Raw genomic sequence first — 16,485 nt, forward strand, 5'->3', positions numbered from 1 at the left:
ACTATCTGTAGATGGATAAGGACCTAGCAGGACCTCACCTAGACTATCTGTAGATACCTAGACAAGCAGTATTTCTGAGAAGGTCAAGGACATAATAGTGTATCTGGACATGTAAGAAGGACACCGCGTAGGGTATCTGTACAAGGACACATCGTAGTAGAGCATTGTGGACTAGCGTGGAATATCTGTAAATATAGTATCTTTAAGTTCCAAACATACAGTAGAGTTTATGTACATCTGGTATCTCTGAGAAGGACCTATAGCTGTAGTTGTGTTGTTGTCCTACTGTAGTAATAATGTAGAAGTGCTGTGGTGTGCGGGACCAGAGGCATGAGGGTACAGTAGGCTGACTTACCGTACCGTAGCGCCGTCGTCGTCCCGTGCCTTTGGGTTGTGTCTGCATGGACCTGCCCATACACTGTGAGTCAATTAGTGGTGTAGTGTGTGTAGTGTGTGTGTGTAGTGTGTGTGTGTGTGTGTGTGTGTGTGTGTGTGTGTGTGTGTGTGTGTGTGTGTGTGTGTGCGTGTGCGTGTGCGTGCACGCGCGCGCGCGCGTGTGTGTGTGTGTGAGACTGTGTGACTGTGAATGTGTGCTCGCGTTCTCCTATAGAAATTATGTCATACACGACATGGCTGTCATCGTGGCGTATAGCCTGTGGTGCTCTTGTTTGTGTCTGTATGAGTGTGAGTGTGAGTGTGAGTGTGAGTGTGAGTGTGAGTGTGAGTGTGTGTGTGTATGTCATTACAAAGGCTTAGAGCCAGGGACCCCCTCATAAGAGAAGATTTGTCAAGAGAGCTTGTAGATCGGCAATGTTTGATTTAGGACAGCCGGAAACAATTAACAGGGCTTACGTGTTTTCAAACGGTTTCCTGGGGACCCCCTGGCTGGAACCCCCTCTTATGGGCCCCTGGGGGTCCCCGGACCCTACTTTGAGAACCAGTGGTTTAGAGGAGAGCACCGTAATGGGTCAAGGTGTCACAGTATCCTTTTCACCGCCTGCACACGCGCACGCACACGTACACATGCTCATGCACACACACACACACACACACACACACACACACACACACACACACACACACACACACACACACACACACACACACACACACAATAAAAATAAAAGTTAGGGGGGATGTTTTGCAACAATAATAATAATTGTTGATATTCTCATGCATTTGTTGTATTGTTGTTAATGTACTGCCATATTATCTTGCTTATAGTGATGTGTATTACCGTGATGTGTATTGTGATGTGTATTATCTGATGTGTATTATCTGCTCATTGTAAGTCACTTTGGATTAACAGCGTCTGCTAAATGCCTAAACTGTAAACTGTAAACTGTACGTGACACAAAGTCTGCGTTTTATATATACTGTATATTTATATATATATATTTATTCTCTTTTCATTTCCTGCTGTTACATAACCCTTGCCGTTGCGTGGTTGCGTAACCGTTCTGTTCTGTTCTCTTCTCTTCCTGCCCGCAGCCCAAATCGAAGTCATCCCATGCAAGATCTGCGGAGACAAATCGTCAGGTATCCACTACGGTGTGATCACCTGTGAGGGCTGTAAGGTGAGCCTTCCCCGCATTGTCCTCCTCCCCGCCACACACAGCCCTGCTTTCATTTCCTCCAGGAATAAGATGCCATCTTGCGATCGCGATCTCTCTCTCTCCCTCTCCCTCTCCCTCTCCTTCCTTCTCTCTCTCTCTCTCTCTCTCTCTCTCTCTCTCTCTCTCTCTCTCTCTCTCTGTCAAATACATAATGGTAATCTAATCCCATTGCATTTCCATTACTTCAGTCATTGTGAGCGCTATCTTCCCGTCACCGCCCTGCGTTGGCACCTCGTCTTCTGCCACGCACACAATAAAAGCCTGGCTGTTGTCGTGTTAAGCCTGTACATCATGTCACCTAATGGTCCCCGAGAGGGCGGGACCCTTAATGGTCCCCACAAGGGTCCATTTGGTTACTTTTCTCAGAGGTGGCAGTAAGGGAGTGTGCAACCTCTAACTTTTGTTTTATCTAAATCTCTCTCTCTCTCTCTCTCTCTCTCTCTCTCTCTCTCTCTCTCTCTCTTTCTCTCTCTCTCTCTATCTCAATTAATTTCTCTCCCTCTTTCTCTCTCTTGTACTTTATCAAAATCTCTTTCTCTCACGCTCTCTCTCTTACTTTATCAACATGTCTCTCTCCCCCCCCCCCCCCCCCTCTCTCTTTCCAATCCATAACGGTGACAGAACACAAAATGTTTCAGCCATTCAGATGAACCAACGTGCCGTGTCATCGCGCCATTGGCTATTTTTCAATAGTTAAAGCTTAAAATATGCGTTCCAGGAGACTTGAATTCATGGATATATATATAGATATATTTTGTATTTGTCACACTGCTAAGCCAATCATTTGATGGCCAGCAGTGGTTCCCTATGGAGACACAAGGGCTGTATTTTGATTCAGCGCTTATGCCTTAACTTAAAGGCCTGTCCATACTGTCTCCGACCACCAAACTTTTTTTTCCTGAAAGGTCCGGTTCAACTACAAAATGACGTCACTCGCATCTTCTGAAAAGCATTACCCTGAATTAGAGTTCGGAAAGCTGCACGTCGGAAAGTAGGAACTCTCCGACGAAAAGTTTGGTGGTCGGAGACAGTCCTTTAAGGCCTTTAAGTTAAGGCATAAGGGCTGGTACTTAAGACAATCAAAATAGAGTCCTTTAAAGTGTCTTATGACAAAAACAATCCATGAATTGAAGTCTCCATGGTGTGAACTATCCACCAGGGTTTCTTCATGAGGGGTCAGGTGTTTTAACGTTCTCCACCATGTCTCCATCAGGCAGGGTTTCAGGTGTTTAAAACTCATTTAGAACGGGTACACATTATTGTGTATCATTATTTTATGCTTTAACTATTGAAAAATAGCAGATATACAAGCTCACAGCGCGGCACCGAGTGCCGCGCTGCGAGCTTGTAGATCTGCTATTTTTGAAAAATCGTGAAAATTAGAATTTTGACCCGATTCTGTCTTTTGAATCCTTCTAAGGTTTTTTGAAAAACCTATGTTTCTATGTCAGCAATCTGGCTCACCATCATCAAAGAAAAGGCCCTTTTCACTTAACTGGAGCTCAGTTAGTCTGTTCTTGAGAGACCACCATGTCAGTGGTTCTCAAACCTTTTCATGTGAAGGACCTCCAAAATGATATGTACTTGGCCACGGACCCCCATCTCAAAATATTTAGTTCCAGGGACCACCCAGAAGCAAAATTTTAGTTACAAACTTTTGCTGTGAAAATACATATTCAAAGATTTGCACACATTTTCACGACTTTTTCAAAAATAGCAGATCTACAAGCTCGCAGCGCGGCACTCGGTGCCGCGCTGTGAGCTTGTAGATCTGCTATTTTTCAATAGTTAAAGCATTCAGTAATTATAGGCCTAAATGGGTTTTTAACGTTCTCCACCATGTCTCCTTCATGCAGGGTTTCTTCAGGAGGAGTCAGCAGAACAATGCGTCCTACTCCTGCCCCCGTCAGAGGAACTGCCTCATCGACAGAACCAACCGCAACCGATGCCAACACTGCCGCCTCCAGAAGTGCCTCGCCCTGGGCATGTCCAGAGACGGTGAGAGAGAGAGAGAGAGAGAGAGAGAGAGAGAGAGAGAGAGAGAGAGAGAGAGAGAGAGAGAGAGAGAGAGAGGGAGAGATATGCACACGTGCATAATTATGGCTGTACATGCGTATTGCATGCCCGCATGTTTACACTGGGCAGGGCACAGGCCCACTGTTGCAAACCCAACATGTGTGTTAGTTCAGCTAGGTCATGCTGGGTCTTAACCCTCTCTGGATATGGGCTGACTTGAACGCCGCTAAAGGGTTCGCGGCACAAACTGCAGGATAAAACTCTCCACTGCGGTCACAACTGCAGACTCAGACTTGTAGATCAGCTGTTTTCATATAGCCTGTGTATAAAATAGGGCTAAAGTGGTTGGTGGCTTTTATTGGAACTCGTAGCGCGACTGGTGAGAATAATCTAATTGTTTTGCATTATGTAGCGAATGAATGCGATGCCAACCGGAGCTATCGTTCTTTTTTGTTTCTTCTTTTTTTAACCGGCTTTCCTCTGCGTTAGAATTTCTGGTGAGGCAAGGTTTCTCCCTGCACTGTGTGCTCCTGTGACTATTTACCTTGTTGTTTGCTTAGTTTAGTTTAGTTTACTTTATTGACACAATTCTATGAAACAATGGGTCCAAACGATAACCGAAAACCCATTAATAAAAACTTTAAAAAGTACAAATTACAATACATTAAAATAAACAACAACACAACACAAAATCCCTTTACTCAACTTTCTGTCAAAAGTGACAGGCAGGCATGCAGCATACGCAAAGTTTCTCTGTTAGTTCCCACAAAGACTGAGCTCAGATCATCAAACTCAAGTCCATACTTCCTTCTGATGTCCTGTGTGAGGGGACACACACCAGTACATCGTCACTGTCGGGCGGAAACCTCGCATCTCCCAAGTTTCACATTTGTATGTTTCTTTCGCAAAGTAAAGCCCTGCTTCATCAGACAAGGCCGTCGCACAGAGGTAGTGAAAACAGCAGATCTACAAGCACACAACGCCTCGCGGTGCGAGGCGTTGTGTGCTTGTAGATCGTCTGTTTTCACTGGTTTAAATCATTTTTTAAATGATAAATGCAAAACGAACGGTTTTGGACATACAAGGTTTTCACCCGACAACGACGATATGCTGTATGCTGTTAGTTTTGTATACCAGTCTCACATTGACATACACGCTGCTCAGGTGGTATGTGACTCCACTTTCCCATTTCCACACGCAGTCTATGAGAGGACAACCGGAACCGTGCAAAGATTACAAATACAGTCTGTTGACTGAATGTCCTCATCCACCCCCCTCCCCCCTTCTCTCAACCAGCGGTGAAGTTCGGCCGCATGTCCAAGAAGCAGCGCGACTCGCTCTACGCCGAGGTGCAGAAGCACCAGGCACGCATCGCCGAGCAGCGGCAGCAGCAGACGGGCGAGGCCGAGGCGCTGGCGCGCGTCTACTCCTCCAGCCTCACCAACGGCCTCTCCACGCTCAACCACGAGATCGGGGGCACCTACGCCAACGGGCACGTCATCGAGCTGCCCAAGGGCGGCGGCGGCGGCCACGCGCTGGCCAACGGGGGAGGCGGGCACGGCGGCGGCGGGCTGACCTACTACCACGGCATGGAGTCCACCCAGCCCTCCCCGGACCAGTCGGGCCTGGACATGTCGGGCATGAAGCACATCAAGCAGGAGCCCGTCTACGACCTGACGCCCGTGCCCAACCTGTTCAGCTACGGAGGCTACCAGGAGAGCCAGCTGGGGTCCAACAACGCCAGCATGGGAGACCTGGGTAAGACGCAATGCCGGTTCTAGGACTCTAGTGGCCCTATGCAAGATTATTTTAGGTGGCCACCTAAAATAATCTGTAGCATCAGATCGAAATGTTCTTTCTGGAGGCATATTGACTTGCTCATGAATCAAGTACAGGCAGCCAGGCCTAGAGTGAAGTTTGGGATTATGAGGAAGGAGGAAAGGGAGCGCATATTAAAATAATAACGCTAGTTTTTGGATAGGGGATACATGACATAATGTAACAATATGTTTAAAAAATATCTTCTTCCTGTGATGTGGCCCCCTTATTGGTTGTGGCCCTAAGCGGCCGCTTATGTTGCTTATGCCAGGAACCGGCCCTGGTAAGATGCTGCGCGGAGAGGTGTTGTTTTTGACAGCACATTTTTATTTAGTTTTAGTCATAGTCTTTTGAATAAAATGTCATTTTGTTTTAATCATAATGTAGTCACCTGAAAAGTATTAGTTTTAGTCTAATTTTTGTCGACTAAATATCATAAGATTTTAGGCGACTAAATCTACAGTTGATTCAGTCAACTAAAATGCATTTTTTCAGGCCTTGATGGCATCGTAATGACGGATTTAGATATGCTTGTCTAATATCATGGATCATATACATGGAGATCCATAAATGTGGCTAATACACACAAAGTGAAATGTAGGAGCTGTTTGCACCGCTCAACAACGCAAGAAGTTAAAGTCTGGAGATAAGAGGTTTCGGTCCGACAGCAAGGATGTGTAAATACTGTATGAAGCGCTGGATGGCTGTCTGGGTAGTGGGTATAGAGTGACACTGGTCAGTGATGGGTTTACAAGGAAACGGGGGGGGGGTGGGGTGGGGAGGGGAAGCGACCGCGTTTCTCCCAGGGACCCTGAGCGCAACGGTGGGGGCCGATGGGCAAGGAGGGTCGCGAGCTCCCTACATCACATCTGATAAAGGAAATCATTAAATGGAAAACATTAAATTAACTTCTGAAAAGCCTACACTAGCCTACTAATAAAACTGGTACTATTCACACGTGAATAATTGTGGTTGTAAACAATAACACAGACAATATGAATCCTTATTAGTCTAGTAGTGGGAAGAAGGGGTTATCATCATGGCCCCAAATAGCTTTTAAATATCTTGCAATTGGCGACGAGTCTCTTCGGCAAGAGTGCCTCTCATCATTTTATATCAGGGGCGCGTTCCTCATCTAGGCATTTTTGCAAAAATGGAAAGCCGAGTAGCATACAAAGCTATTCCTAAAATACATGATACGTTTACTTTTCCAAATATGCTTCCTGACGTGTACATATTACACTATTAATCAAGTGAACCAATGATATTAGTTTACTGTCACGAAACTGTACCTTCCTATGGAATACTTCTAATAAATACGTCCATCAAAAATCAACCATGGGAAAAATACAACCTTGCAAGCAAAGTGTTCACATGTAATTAGAAACGCAGAGTCATTGTGCTGGTTTTGTATTTGTAACAAAGTGGATGACAATAACAATTCAATTTAAATGAGCTGTATTTGAATATAGGTGTCCCAGCACCCCCAGCAGCTAGTCATCTCGGGGACTGTCATTATTCCCTGTAGCCAAAATGATTTTTTTTTTTTTTTTTGCTCTTTTTTTTTTTATGCCACAACAGCATCTCATAATATCTAGGCTACATTTCACTTAAACGCCAGAGCTTAACTCTGCATGTAAATAAGACTTTTTTTAATTAATGTGAGAGATCGGTACATAATTCTGTTAGTCCTCCCAGTTTATATTAGCTAAAATGCTAACTAGCCAGCCTTTGTTAGCCGTTTGTAGCCAAATGCGGTAATATCGGGACTCCATTACTTAGCGAAGCAACCCACAGTATTTATCCCATTAATTTAATGCCACGTGTGTTCCAAATGAACAATTATTAACCACGTAATGTATGATTTTGTGTATTATTATTTATTATTCTTCCGCCGTTCTTCCGCTGTTTCTTCTTCTACGCTAGTGAAATGATCCGTTCCTGCCTGGAGGCGTCTGTGACGTATGCGTTTGCCTTCTGTGAAGCTCCGGTGCGGAAGCTTCCTTTGTCACTGAGTTAGCTTAGCATTGAATAGATCAGCGTCGTCCTAAACTATCTAATTCTAACGTTCAGGGTGTTTGTTTTTTTGGACAATAAATTGACAGCCAAGAAAACATGGATGGAATGCAATCGTTCACTCGCCGTCGGAAAGTTGACTTTAGAGTAGACTATTCTGGTTGACTGGCTATGAGTGGCTAACGGCTAACGCTAGCTAGCGTTAGCTAGCGCTAGCTGCAGCGCTAGCTGCAGGCTATAAACAAATAAAACGTGACCCAACTCTATTGTTGCTCTCTTCTACAAGCTCACAACGCGAGGCGGTTAAGCCTGTAGATTGTGTTTTATTATCAGGTCAAATAATCCTTCTGGCTGAAGTTACACAAACACTGATTATGCTACATTTAGCACAGTTAGCCCTGTTGCACACGTCATAAATTCACTTCAACCTCGTGTTGAGCAGTTAATCCTATTTGCTACGTACGTCTACAAAAACCTTCATATTTCAAAGATAACGTGCTTACTGAAGTCTCACAGATGTCACAGTATGGTACGCTCAAGCAGAATTACCCGTATCTTTCGTATTGTTTAATAAACTGCATTTTAATCCGATCAGATGCCATTTTCTGTTGTTTTTCAGCCATGCGACCCCATCGGTTGCGAGGTGTACTGCACTTAGATACATTAATACCTTTTTAAGGAAACGACGACCGATCGGATTAAAATGCTCCTCATTAAATAATACGATCATTACGGGACATTCTGCTGGAGCGTACCCTATGGTGACATCTGTGAGCCTTCACTAAGCAATTTATCTTTGTAATCTGACCGTTTGTGTAGACGTATGTAGCAAATTGGTTAAACTGCTTCACGGTTGGCGCACTGTAGCGTCTTTACATTTAGCCCAATAATGCTTGAGATGCTGTTGTGGCATTATCTTTTTAGAGAGCAATAACTAAAGTTTAAAACATACATAAACCACTTTAGCCCTATGTTATACCAAGGCTATTTGAAAATAGACGATCTACAAGCTCACAACGCATTGCGGTGCGACGCGTTGTGAGCTTGTAGATCTGCTATTTTCAAACATTTTGTACTTTTACTTTTGGTACTTTAAGTACATTTGGATACCAATACTTTTGTACTTTTACTCAAGTACATTTTTTATTCTGGACTTTTACTTGTAACAGAGTGATTCTACATTGCAGAATTGATACTTTACTTTATTATAAAATGTTGGTACTTTTTCCACCACTGTGTAAACGTTTGTGTTCTCATGCCAATAAAGCTTCTTTGAATTGAAGATTGAATTGAAGATTGCTCCCCATGTGGCGGAGTCAGGTCATTGCAGGTTAGAAATTTATTTAAAACTTGAATATCTCAAAAGTCCTATTTCAGCATGGCATCATTCTATAAGCCATATCTTCAAAACTGTTGGGTCAATCTCCACAACCAATATATCATTTTGTAGCTATGATCCCCAGCTTTCAAATGAAATGAAAGAATGAAAATGAAAAAAATTGCAATGACTGGCTCCTGGGGAGATTGGGACACATAGAGTCACCTTTGGGACAATAGCAGCATTATTCCGTCTTGTAACTCTTGTCGTTCTCCGTCGTGCCTCTATCATGTTTGACAGATCCCCACCGTCGCGCTCAGGGTCCCTGGGAAAACCGCGGTCGCGGGAGGAAGAGTGACAGAGTGGGTGATTGGGGGGGAAGAGGGGAAGGGGGGAGGGAGGCAGAGAGAGTGACAGAGTGAGTCACGGTGCTAATCTGATAGGAGCCAGCAGATCAGACAGGCTTATACTACACACAGCCAGCTGACAACAACATAAAACCTCAGTGTGTCTCCCACTGTAAGGACATGGGACATAAACCTCAGTGTGTCTCCCATTGTAAGGACATGGGACATAAACCTTAGTGTGTCTCCCATTGTAAGGACATGCCAATGCATGCTGCACTTTTAGAGCCCAATTTATTTCGGTTTGGCTCTGTCTAAACTACAATATGACGTCATTCAGAGGTTCCAGGGGGATAAATGTGTCTCTAAAAGTAGAGTATGCATCTTGTCCTTAGTGTCTCTCCTAGAATGGATATGGACACACAAAAATATATTTTGAAGGAAATATTTCAAAATAAAGGGTGTGCATCTTGTAGGAAGTAAAATGGTTGAGAATCACTGCTAGAGCTGTAAAAATCTTACCTTAAGGGGGTCCCTGGCGTATCTTTTCAAATGGGGGGTATGCAGGTTAATAAGTGTCAATTTGGGGGTCCTTGACATGAAGATGACGTTGAAGAAGTTCCATGAATGAATGGTTGTATTTCCCTGCAGACCATCATATTACCATAGTTAACCCTTAATGGTTGTGTGTCCCTGCAGACCGCATCGCTCAGAACATCATCAAGTCCCACCTGGAGACGTGTCAGTACACGGCCGACGAGCTGCAGCAGCTGGCCTGGCAGACACACACCTACGAGGAGGTGAAGATGTACCAGACCAAGGTGGGTGTGTGTGTGTGTGTGTGTGAGTGTGAGAGGGACCTCACGATTCGATTTCATCACGATTGTTGTCGAGACGTATTGTAGATGTACCTACAATACGTCGACTCATCGACAACAATCCTGAGATTCATCGAGGTTTTGTTACATTGTTAACTTCACCATCATAATTATTGTCATATTAAATCAAACCTCGGTTCGAAGTGAAGTGGTGAACTTTTATTCTATGTGTTCTAGAGCTATGAAATCTGTGTTCTAGATCTATACATTCTGTGTTCTAGATCTATACATTTTACTTTCTATGTGCTTTAGTTCTATATTTTTATGAATTCTGAATGATTTTATCTGGAGGGCCAAATTGTCATGTGAAGCTTGACCAATCCTCAAGTCTGGACTGAGGCGCGCTGTAGAAAGCCTTTGTTCTTAACACATACGTATGGTGCCAACCCCGAGTTCCCCGAGTTTGTATACGTACCGTACCTGTGCCAACCCCGAGTTGCCCGAGTTTGGGCCGTTTTTGAAGGGGATCCTTTTTTTTTTTTTTTTTTTTTTAGGGTACACGAAAATTGCATGTTTAACCCCCATAACAAACCCCATCTTTCAAACATGGCAGCCATGTTTGTTTACATAATGTAAAAACATAATGGCTGATATCTCATGAATGCCTGAACGGATTTCCAAGCAGATTTTTTTGTTTGAAAGCTGTGAACAGCGTGCACACACGTGGTGCATGATCCAGGCATGGGAGAGCATGATCCGTGCACTATGAATTACATGGAAGTCTATGGAGACCATGGCATCATGGACCTTCAAAGAGATTTAATTGATTGCAACAAATGTGTTAAGTTCCTTGTGCGTGTTGTCCTCAGAGTCGGGACGTGCTGTGGCAGCAGTGTGCCATCCAGATCACCCATGCCATCCAGTACGTGGTGGAGTTTGCCAAGCGCATCTCTGGCTTCATGGAGCTGTGCCAGAACGACCAGATCCTGCTGCTCAAGTCAGGTGAGGATCGTGTTCATCATTATGGTCATGTTCATCATATTGTCATGGTAGGGCATCCACAAATAGTGATTTTTAGTATTCGAATTATTCGACCTCACAGTATTCGAATAGTCGAATATTCGACAGGACTGGCCAAACTGTCAAATATTAAGTACGGTAAGCAAGAGGCGAACATTGTGAAAATAGCCGATCTACATGCTCACAACGCCTCGCAACGCGAGGCGTTGTGAGCATGTAGATCAGCTATTTTCACAATATTTATCTGCGGAACCAAGTCACATTAAATGTAATACCTACAATTCCAAGTGCTTGTCAGGGTGGGGGTCCCCAGTTCAAATATGTTTATTTTGGGGGTCACGGCCTAAAAAGGTTTGAGAAGCCTTGGTATAGAGCATTAACAAATTCATCCACCAGGGGCATTGACAACTCATTCTTATGAATTCCTATCTAGCCAAGCTTTATAAACTATAGATTTTTTAAAGAGAAAACAATACAAAAATTAAAATAAGCGAATATTCGACTCCGGTGAACAACGTCAAATAGTGACTTTGATATTCGAATATTTGAATATTTTAATATTTGGTGAATGCCCTAGGTCATGGTCAAGGTCATGTCATTCACTCTGCTTTCCAGACACACATAGACATCATCAAAGGGGGCTTGAGCCCCTGCCCTTTTAGCTATCTGTAAAAAGGGCCCTCTCCAGATCATGAATGCAGTTTTTTTTCCCTACATGGTGTGAAAGAAATGTAAATGCCCCCCTTTTCCTTTCCATGCCATACCCAAAGGCAGCATTCAAGAGAATTGCCTTGTCCAAACTCTCCTGAACTTGAATGCAGCATCTTATGTTGAAAGAATTGCCCTCTCTGTGTAGAGATCCGAAAATAAGGTAAAAATACAGAAGATCCCTGGCAGAGGCGGATGAGTTAATTAATTAATACCCGGCTGTGGAAGTGGTCAGATGGGAGGGTCCTGATCAATGGTTGAGAACCACGGCAATAAGTCCAATACTGTACATGTGTTGTTAACAGGTTGTCTAGAGCAGGGGTTTTCAAAGTGGGTGATGGGGCACCTTGGGGTGCCGCGACGGCAGTCCAGGGGTGCCGCGAGATCATTTGATAATATTTGGAATTTATGTGGACACTTGAAAAAATATTTAGTATCATTTTAAACTTGAAGTGCAAAGTTATTTTCAGTCAGTTCTAACCAAAACGGCTATTATCTCAACGGTTTCCTTGCAACATAATCACTAAAATATCGTCACTGTCGGGCAGAAACCTTGTATCTCCAAGTTTCTAATGTGTACGTCTTTTGGTAAAGCAAAGCCCTGCTTCAGCATACAAGACTGTCGCACAAAACAAACAGCCGATCTACAAGCACACAACGCCTCGCGATGCGAGGCGTTGTTTGCTTGTAGATCTGCTGTTTTCAATAGTTTAGCACATTTTATAGATGATAAATACAAAACGAACGATTTTGGACATACAAGGTTTCCACGCGACAAGGACGATATGCTATACATATAAGGTGCTGGGAGTGAAAATTATAATGTATGGGTGCCTCGGATTAAAACAAATATTCATGGGGTGCCCTGAGACAGAAAAGTTTGGGAACCCCAGGTCTAGAGCTGGTCTTATTGTACTTCATGACATTGTGTTGTTAACAGGTTGTCTAGAGGTGGTCTTGGTGAGGATGTGCCGAGCCTTCAACCCCCTCAACAACACTGTGCTCTTCGAGGGCAAGTATGGAGGCATGCAGATGTTCAAAGCATTAGGTGAGACATTCACTACTTATTTATACTTCATGTATCATTTATTTATCAACGAATCGACACAAAGAAATCCTGTTAGACTTTCTTTTTAATCATCGACGTAAGCCGTATTTTATACTTAGTCGTAAAACAGTGTCATGCATAGATCTGCTATTTTCACTATTTTGGTAAATCAATTATCTTTTAATCTCATTATCAATTAAACGGAATAGTTTGACTGTTGAACTAACCGGTGCACGCTGCTGTGCTTTAATCCCAAATATATTCATTCATATTGATCTTGTTTTGTCCAGAAGTAACTGAATAACAACACGTGTGTGTGTGTGTGTGTGTCTCCGTCGTGCTCAGGTTGTGACGACTTGGTGAGCGCTGTGTTCGACTTCGCCAAGAGCCTGTGTTCACTGCAGCTGACCGAGGAGGAGATTGCTCTGTTCTCAGCAGCCGTGCTCATCTCCACAGGTCAGCATTCAGGACCTCAAGACGTTTAAGTTCCTTTCCTTTGCAGGCATCACAGTGGGAAAGAAATAAAGACAGAGAACTTAAATAGGGCTGCTCCGTTAGAAAATAGTAGAAAATATTGTATTAATTAGTCCATAGCAAGGAATTAAAACCCTTGAACCCCTCTAAAGAACGCATCGAAGTGATTCCGTTTGTGAATGCGTTTCGCTTGTCTCTGGTTCCAGATCGACCGTGGCTCATGGAACCCAGGAAGGTCCAGAAGCTCCAGGAGAAGATCTACTTTGCTCTGCAGCACATTATGCAAAAGAACCACATGGACGAGGACGCACTGGCCAAGGTACAGTCAGTCAGTAGGATCACTGTAAGGTACAGTCAGTCAGTCAGTCAGTCAGTCAGTCAGTCAGTCAGTCAGTCAGTAGGATCACTCACTGTAAGGTACAGCCAGTCAGTAGGATCACTGTAAGGTACAATCAGTCAGTAGGACTAGTAGTCAATATTTGATATCGTTGTTGAATACCTCGATAACGATATGACTCACGATAATTAAAAAAATAAATAAAAAATGCAGTATATAGTTTTAATATAATGTTTTGCTTTAGGTTAGGTTTTGCAAACTAAAGACATATTAATTCAAGAAATTTAAACAAATATCTAGCCTAACAAAAGGAAATATAATGCCTCTGAACTTTGACTTTCAGTTGCATTATTGCACATGTACTAGGTATAGCAGTATGCAATAATGCAATAATAACATTAGGCCTGCTACCATTCAGGATGGAAATAAATGTGTCCTTTTGGGGAGAAGTAGTTTCATGAGGGATTACTGGAAAGTACTTGATATCAACAGAAAACGTTCAGTTGGTCAATATTCTATTTACCTCGATAAATGCCGCCTCTCTCGATATGCATATCGCCCATGATGAAATCTCGACGAAGGAACATTTTCGATATATCTTGCAGCCTTAAGCCTTTTGCACACAGGCGCGTTTATCCGCACGGATAAAACGGACAATTTCATTTTTTTAAAAGAAAACAATGATTCTCTACGACCTCATGCACACCGGATCCGAATTAGCCGTGCGACGAGTGGCTGCGGCCGTGTGTTTTCTTCTCGATCGAACCCAGTTCGATTTGTGCGTCTTGTTGCATGCAGTGAAAAACTCATCACTCCTTTTATGACTCCTTTTGGGATCCGCAGCGCCGATTCCGCACAGCCTTGCACACCAAATCCAATGCGTTTTATTCATGCAGCAAACGGAAAAAAAACGCAACTGTCCTGTGTGCAAAGGGCTTTACTCCAAACCACTGTATGACCACTGTTCTAACGCTCATCCCTGTCTCTCTCTCTCTCTCTCTGTCTCTCTCTCTCTCTCTCTCTCTCTCTCTCTCTCTGTCTCTCTATGTCTCTCTCTCAGCTGATCAGCCGCATCCCCACGCTGTCGGCTCTGTGCACGCTGCACACGGAGGAGCTGCAGGCGTTCCAGCAGCTTCACCCCGAGACAGTGAGCGTGCTGTTCCCCCCGCTCTACAAGGAGCTGTTCAACCCGGACCCCAACTCCGCCATGGCCATGCCCAAGTGACTGCCCGCCCGCGGTCCCCCTACTGCCCCCGGCGCCACCGCCGCCGTGGGAGAAGGACCGCACCCTCCATCACTACCGCCACCACCTGATTACCACCAGGACCACCACGTGGTCTGGCACCTCCGCCAAGACGTCGGCGACAACAAGGCCGCGTTGGCGGCGCTCGTCGACTGCGTCGCCGCGGCAGGTTCCCCCGCGCTCCTCGACGGGAGCTCACTGCCACCATGCAGCGGCGGACCAGGGGAGGGCGCCAACGCGGAGCAGCCAAGGAGCCAGCAGCAGCAGCAGCAGCCGCCACAGACGTACGGTTACCGCCAACAATACTAGGAATGTCCAGTACTTAAAAACGTCCAACCAACGTACCGTCCTGTCCGACCCCCTGTTCACCGATACAGTCTGAAGAATGTATATAATGATGATGAGAACAAAAAAAAAAAAACATGCGACCCCTGCTTCCCCTGTAGCGAGCGACCTGAAGAGGGCGCTCTCTCCTCTCTTCTCCTGAACGGACTGAGTGACCAGAAATGTACAGACTTTGAAAAAGACAAAACAAACCTAGGAACAATTTTTAAGCTGTCAATCTTTTAAGACAAACAAACAAACAGACTGGGTAAGTTATTTTCTTTTAACTTTGAAGGGGGAAAAAAACTAAGAGAAAAAAAAAAAAGAAAACTGTTTGTTTGTCGTTTTTATTTTGTATTGACACCGACGGCGTTACGAGCCTGAAGAAGCTGGATGGGGGAGGGAATTTGTGTGGATTTTAGTCAAAGCTATTTGTAGATATTTTTTCTTGTAGCGCAGAGCAGATTCCAGTATTATTTCTTGTTCTGTTAAAGGAAAAAAAAATAAGTTAGCCCTAATTTAAAAATGACCGTAGCCCTTGATGGCCCGGATATACCTTTGTCTATTGTGTTTTTGATTTGATAGTTTCATGTGTACAGAATTTGTAAAGTTGAAAATGAGACTTGTACGAGAATTATGGGGTAAACGTGGGAGTTGATTTGGGGTTTAATTTGTTCTATAAAAAAAAGCCTTGTCTGGATTTTGTCGCTATGTAAAGAGGGGTGTCGGCATCCTTCCTATACGAGAACTCAAGTGTAGAAAAGATATGAAGGATTTAAAAAAAAAAAGAAAAGAAAGTAATGGCTTCTACTTTTCAAGGTGAATATTATATATACGTAAATATTCTATTTTGCGAGAAACATAATCTTGGCAGATGTGCCGTCCTATCAATCATTTCACTGCAATAACTCTGTCCAATTAAAAAAAAAAGACACTGGACTGCTCTTGAACAATCAATCAGAAATCAGCCAATCAATCGAGAGACCTCACGGTAAATCCCGCCTCTTACCCAGAATCCCTCACACCACCCCCCGTCCGTCCGTCCCTTTGCTCTGCAGGGCTTTTTTACTTGATCTCGATGAAATAAACCAGTAGTGGTGTAACACCCATGAAATGTGTTCCCCTCCCCCCCTCCCGTTGGAGCCATAAGTGAAGGATAATGCTAGGGCTGTCAGGATTACAGCATATGAGTTGACCATTGAAGGACAACTTCATCACTTTTCACTCATAAAATAGCACAATTCTTTCCTAATCTGTCTGTTTGTGGACAGTTCAGAAACCCGTCTACCAGTGACATCATCGATGGTGAATCCAAGCTAATAGAAATTGCAGGCTTTCTATTCCTGAAAAGTTGCAATGTTATGATGGAAGCCATTGTTCTCATG

General features: G+C 43.9%; 1 protein-coding gene across 1 annotated transcript; it reads left to right on the forward strand.

Annotated features, from left to right (window-relative positions):
- Positions 1-401: 401 nt before the first annotated feature.
- On the forward strand, positions 402-14,758 carry rorb (RAR-related orphan receptor B; the record flags this gene model as incomplete). Its single annotated transcript, XM_080739115.1, has 10 exons — positions 402-420; positions 1,492-1,577; positions 3,473-3,614; positions 4,929-5,390; positions 9,828-9,949; positions 10,816-10,948; positions 12,615-12,722; positions 13,068-13,178; positions 13,403-13,515; positions 14,594-14,758. 10 exons carry the CDS (start codon positions 402-404, stop codon positions 14,756-14,758), a joined length of 1,461 nt encoding a protein of 486 aa, XP_080595241.1.
- Positions 14,759-16,485: the final 1,727 nt, after the last annotated feature.

Source organism: Nannobrachium achirus (assembly GCF_963921795.1).
Source record: "Nannobrachium achirus genome assembly, chromosome: 12".
Classification (NCBI taxonomy): Eukaryota; Metazoa; Chordata; class Actinopteri; order Myctophiformes; family Myctophidae; genus Nannobrachium; species Nannobrachium achirus.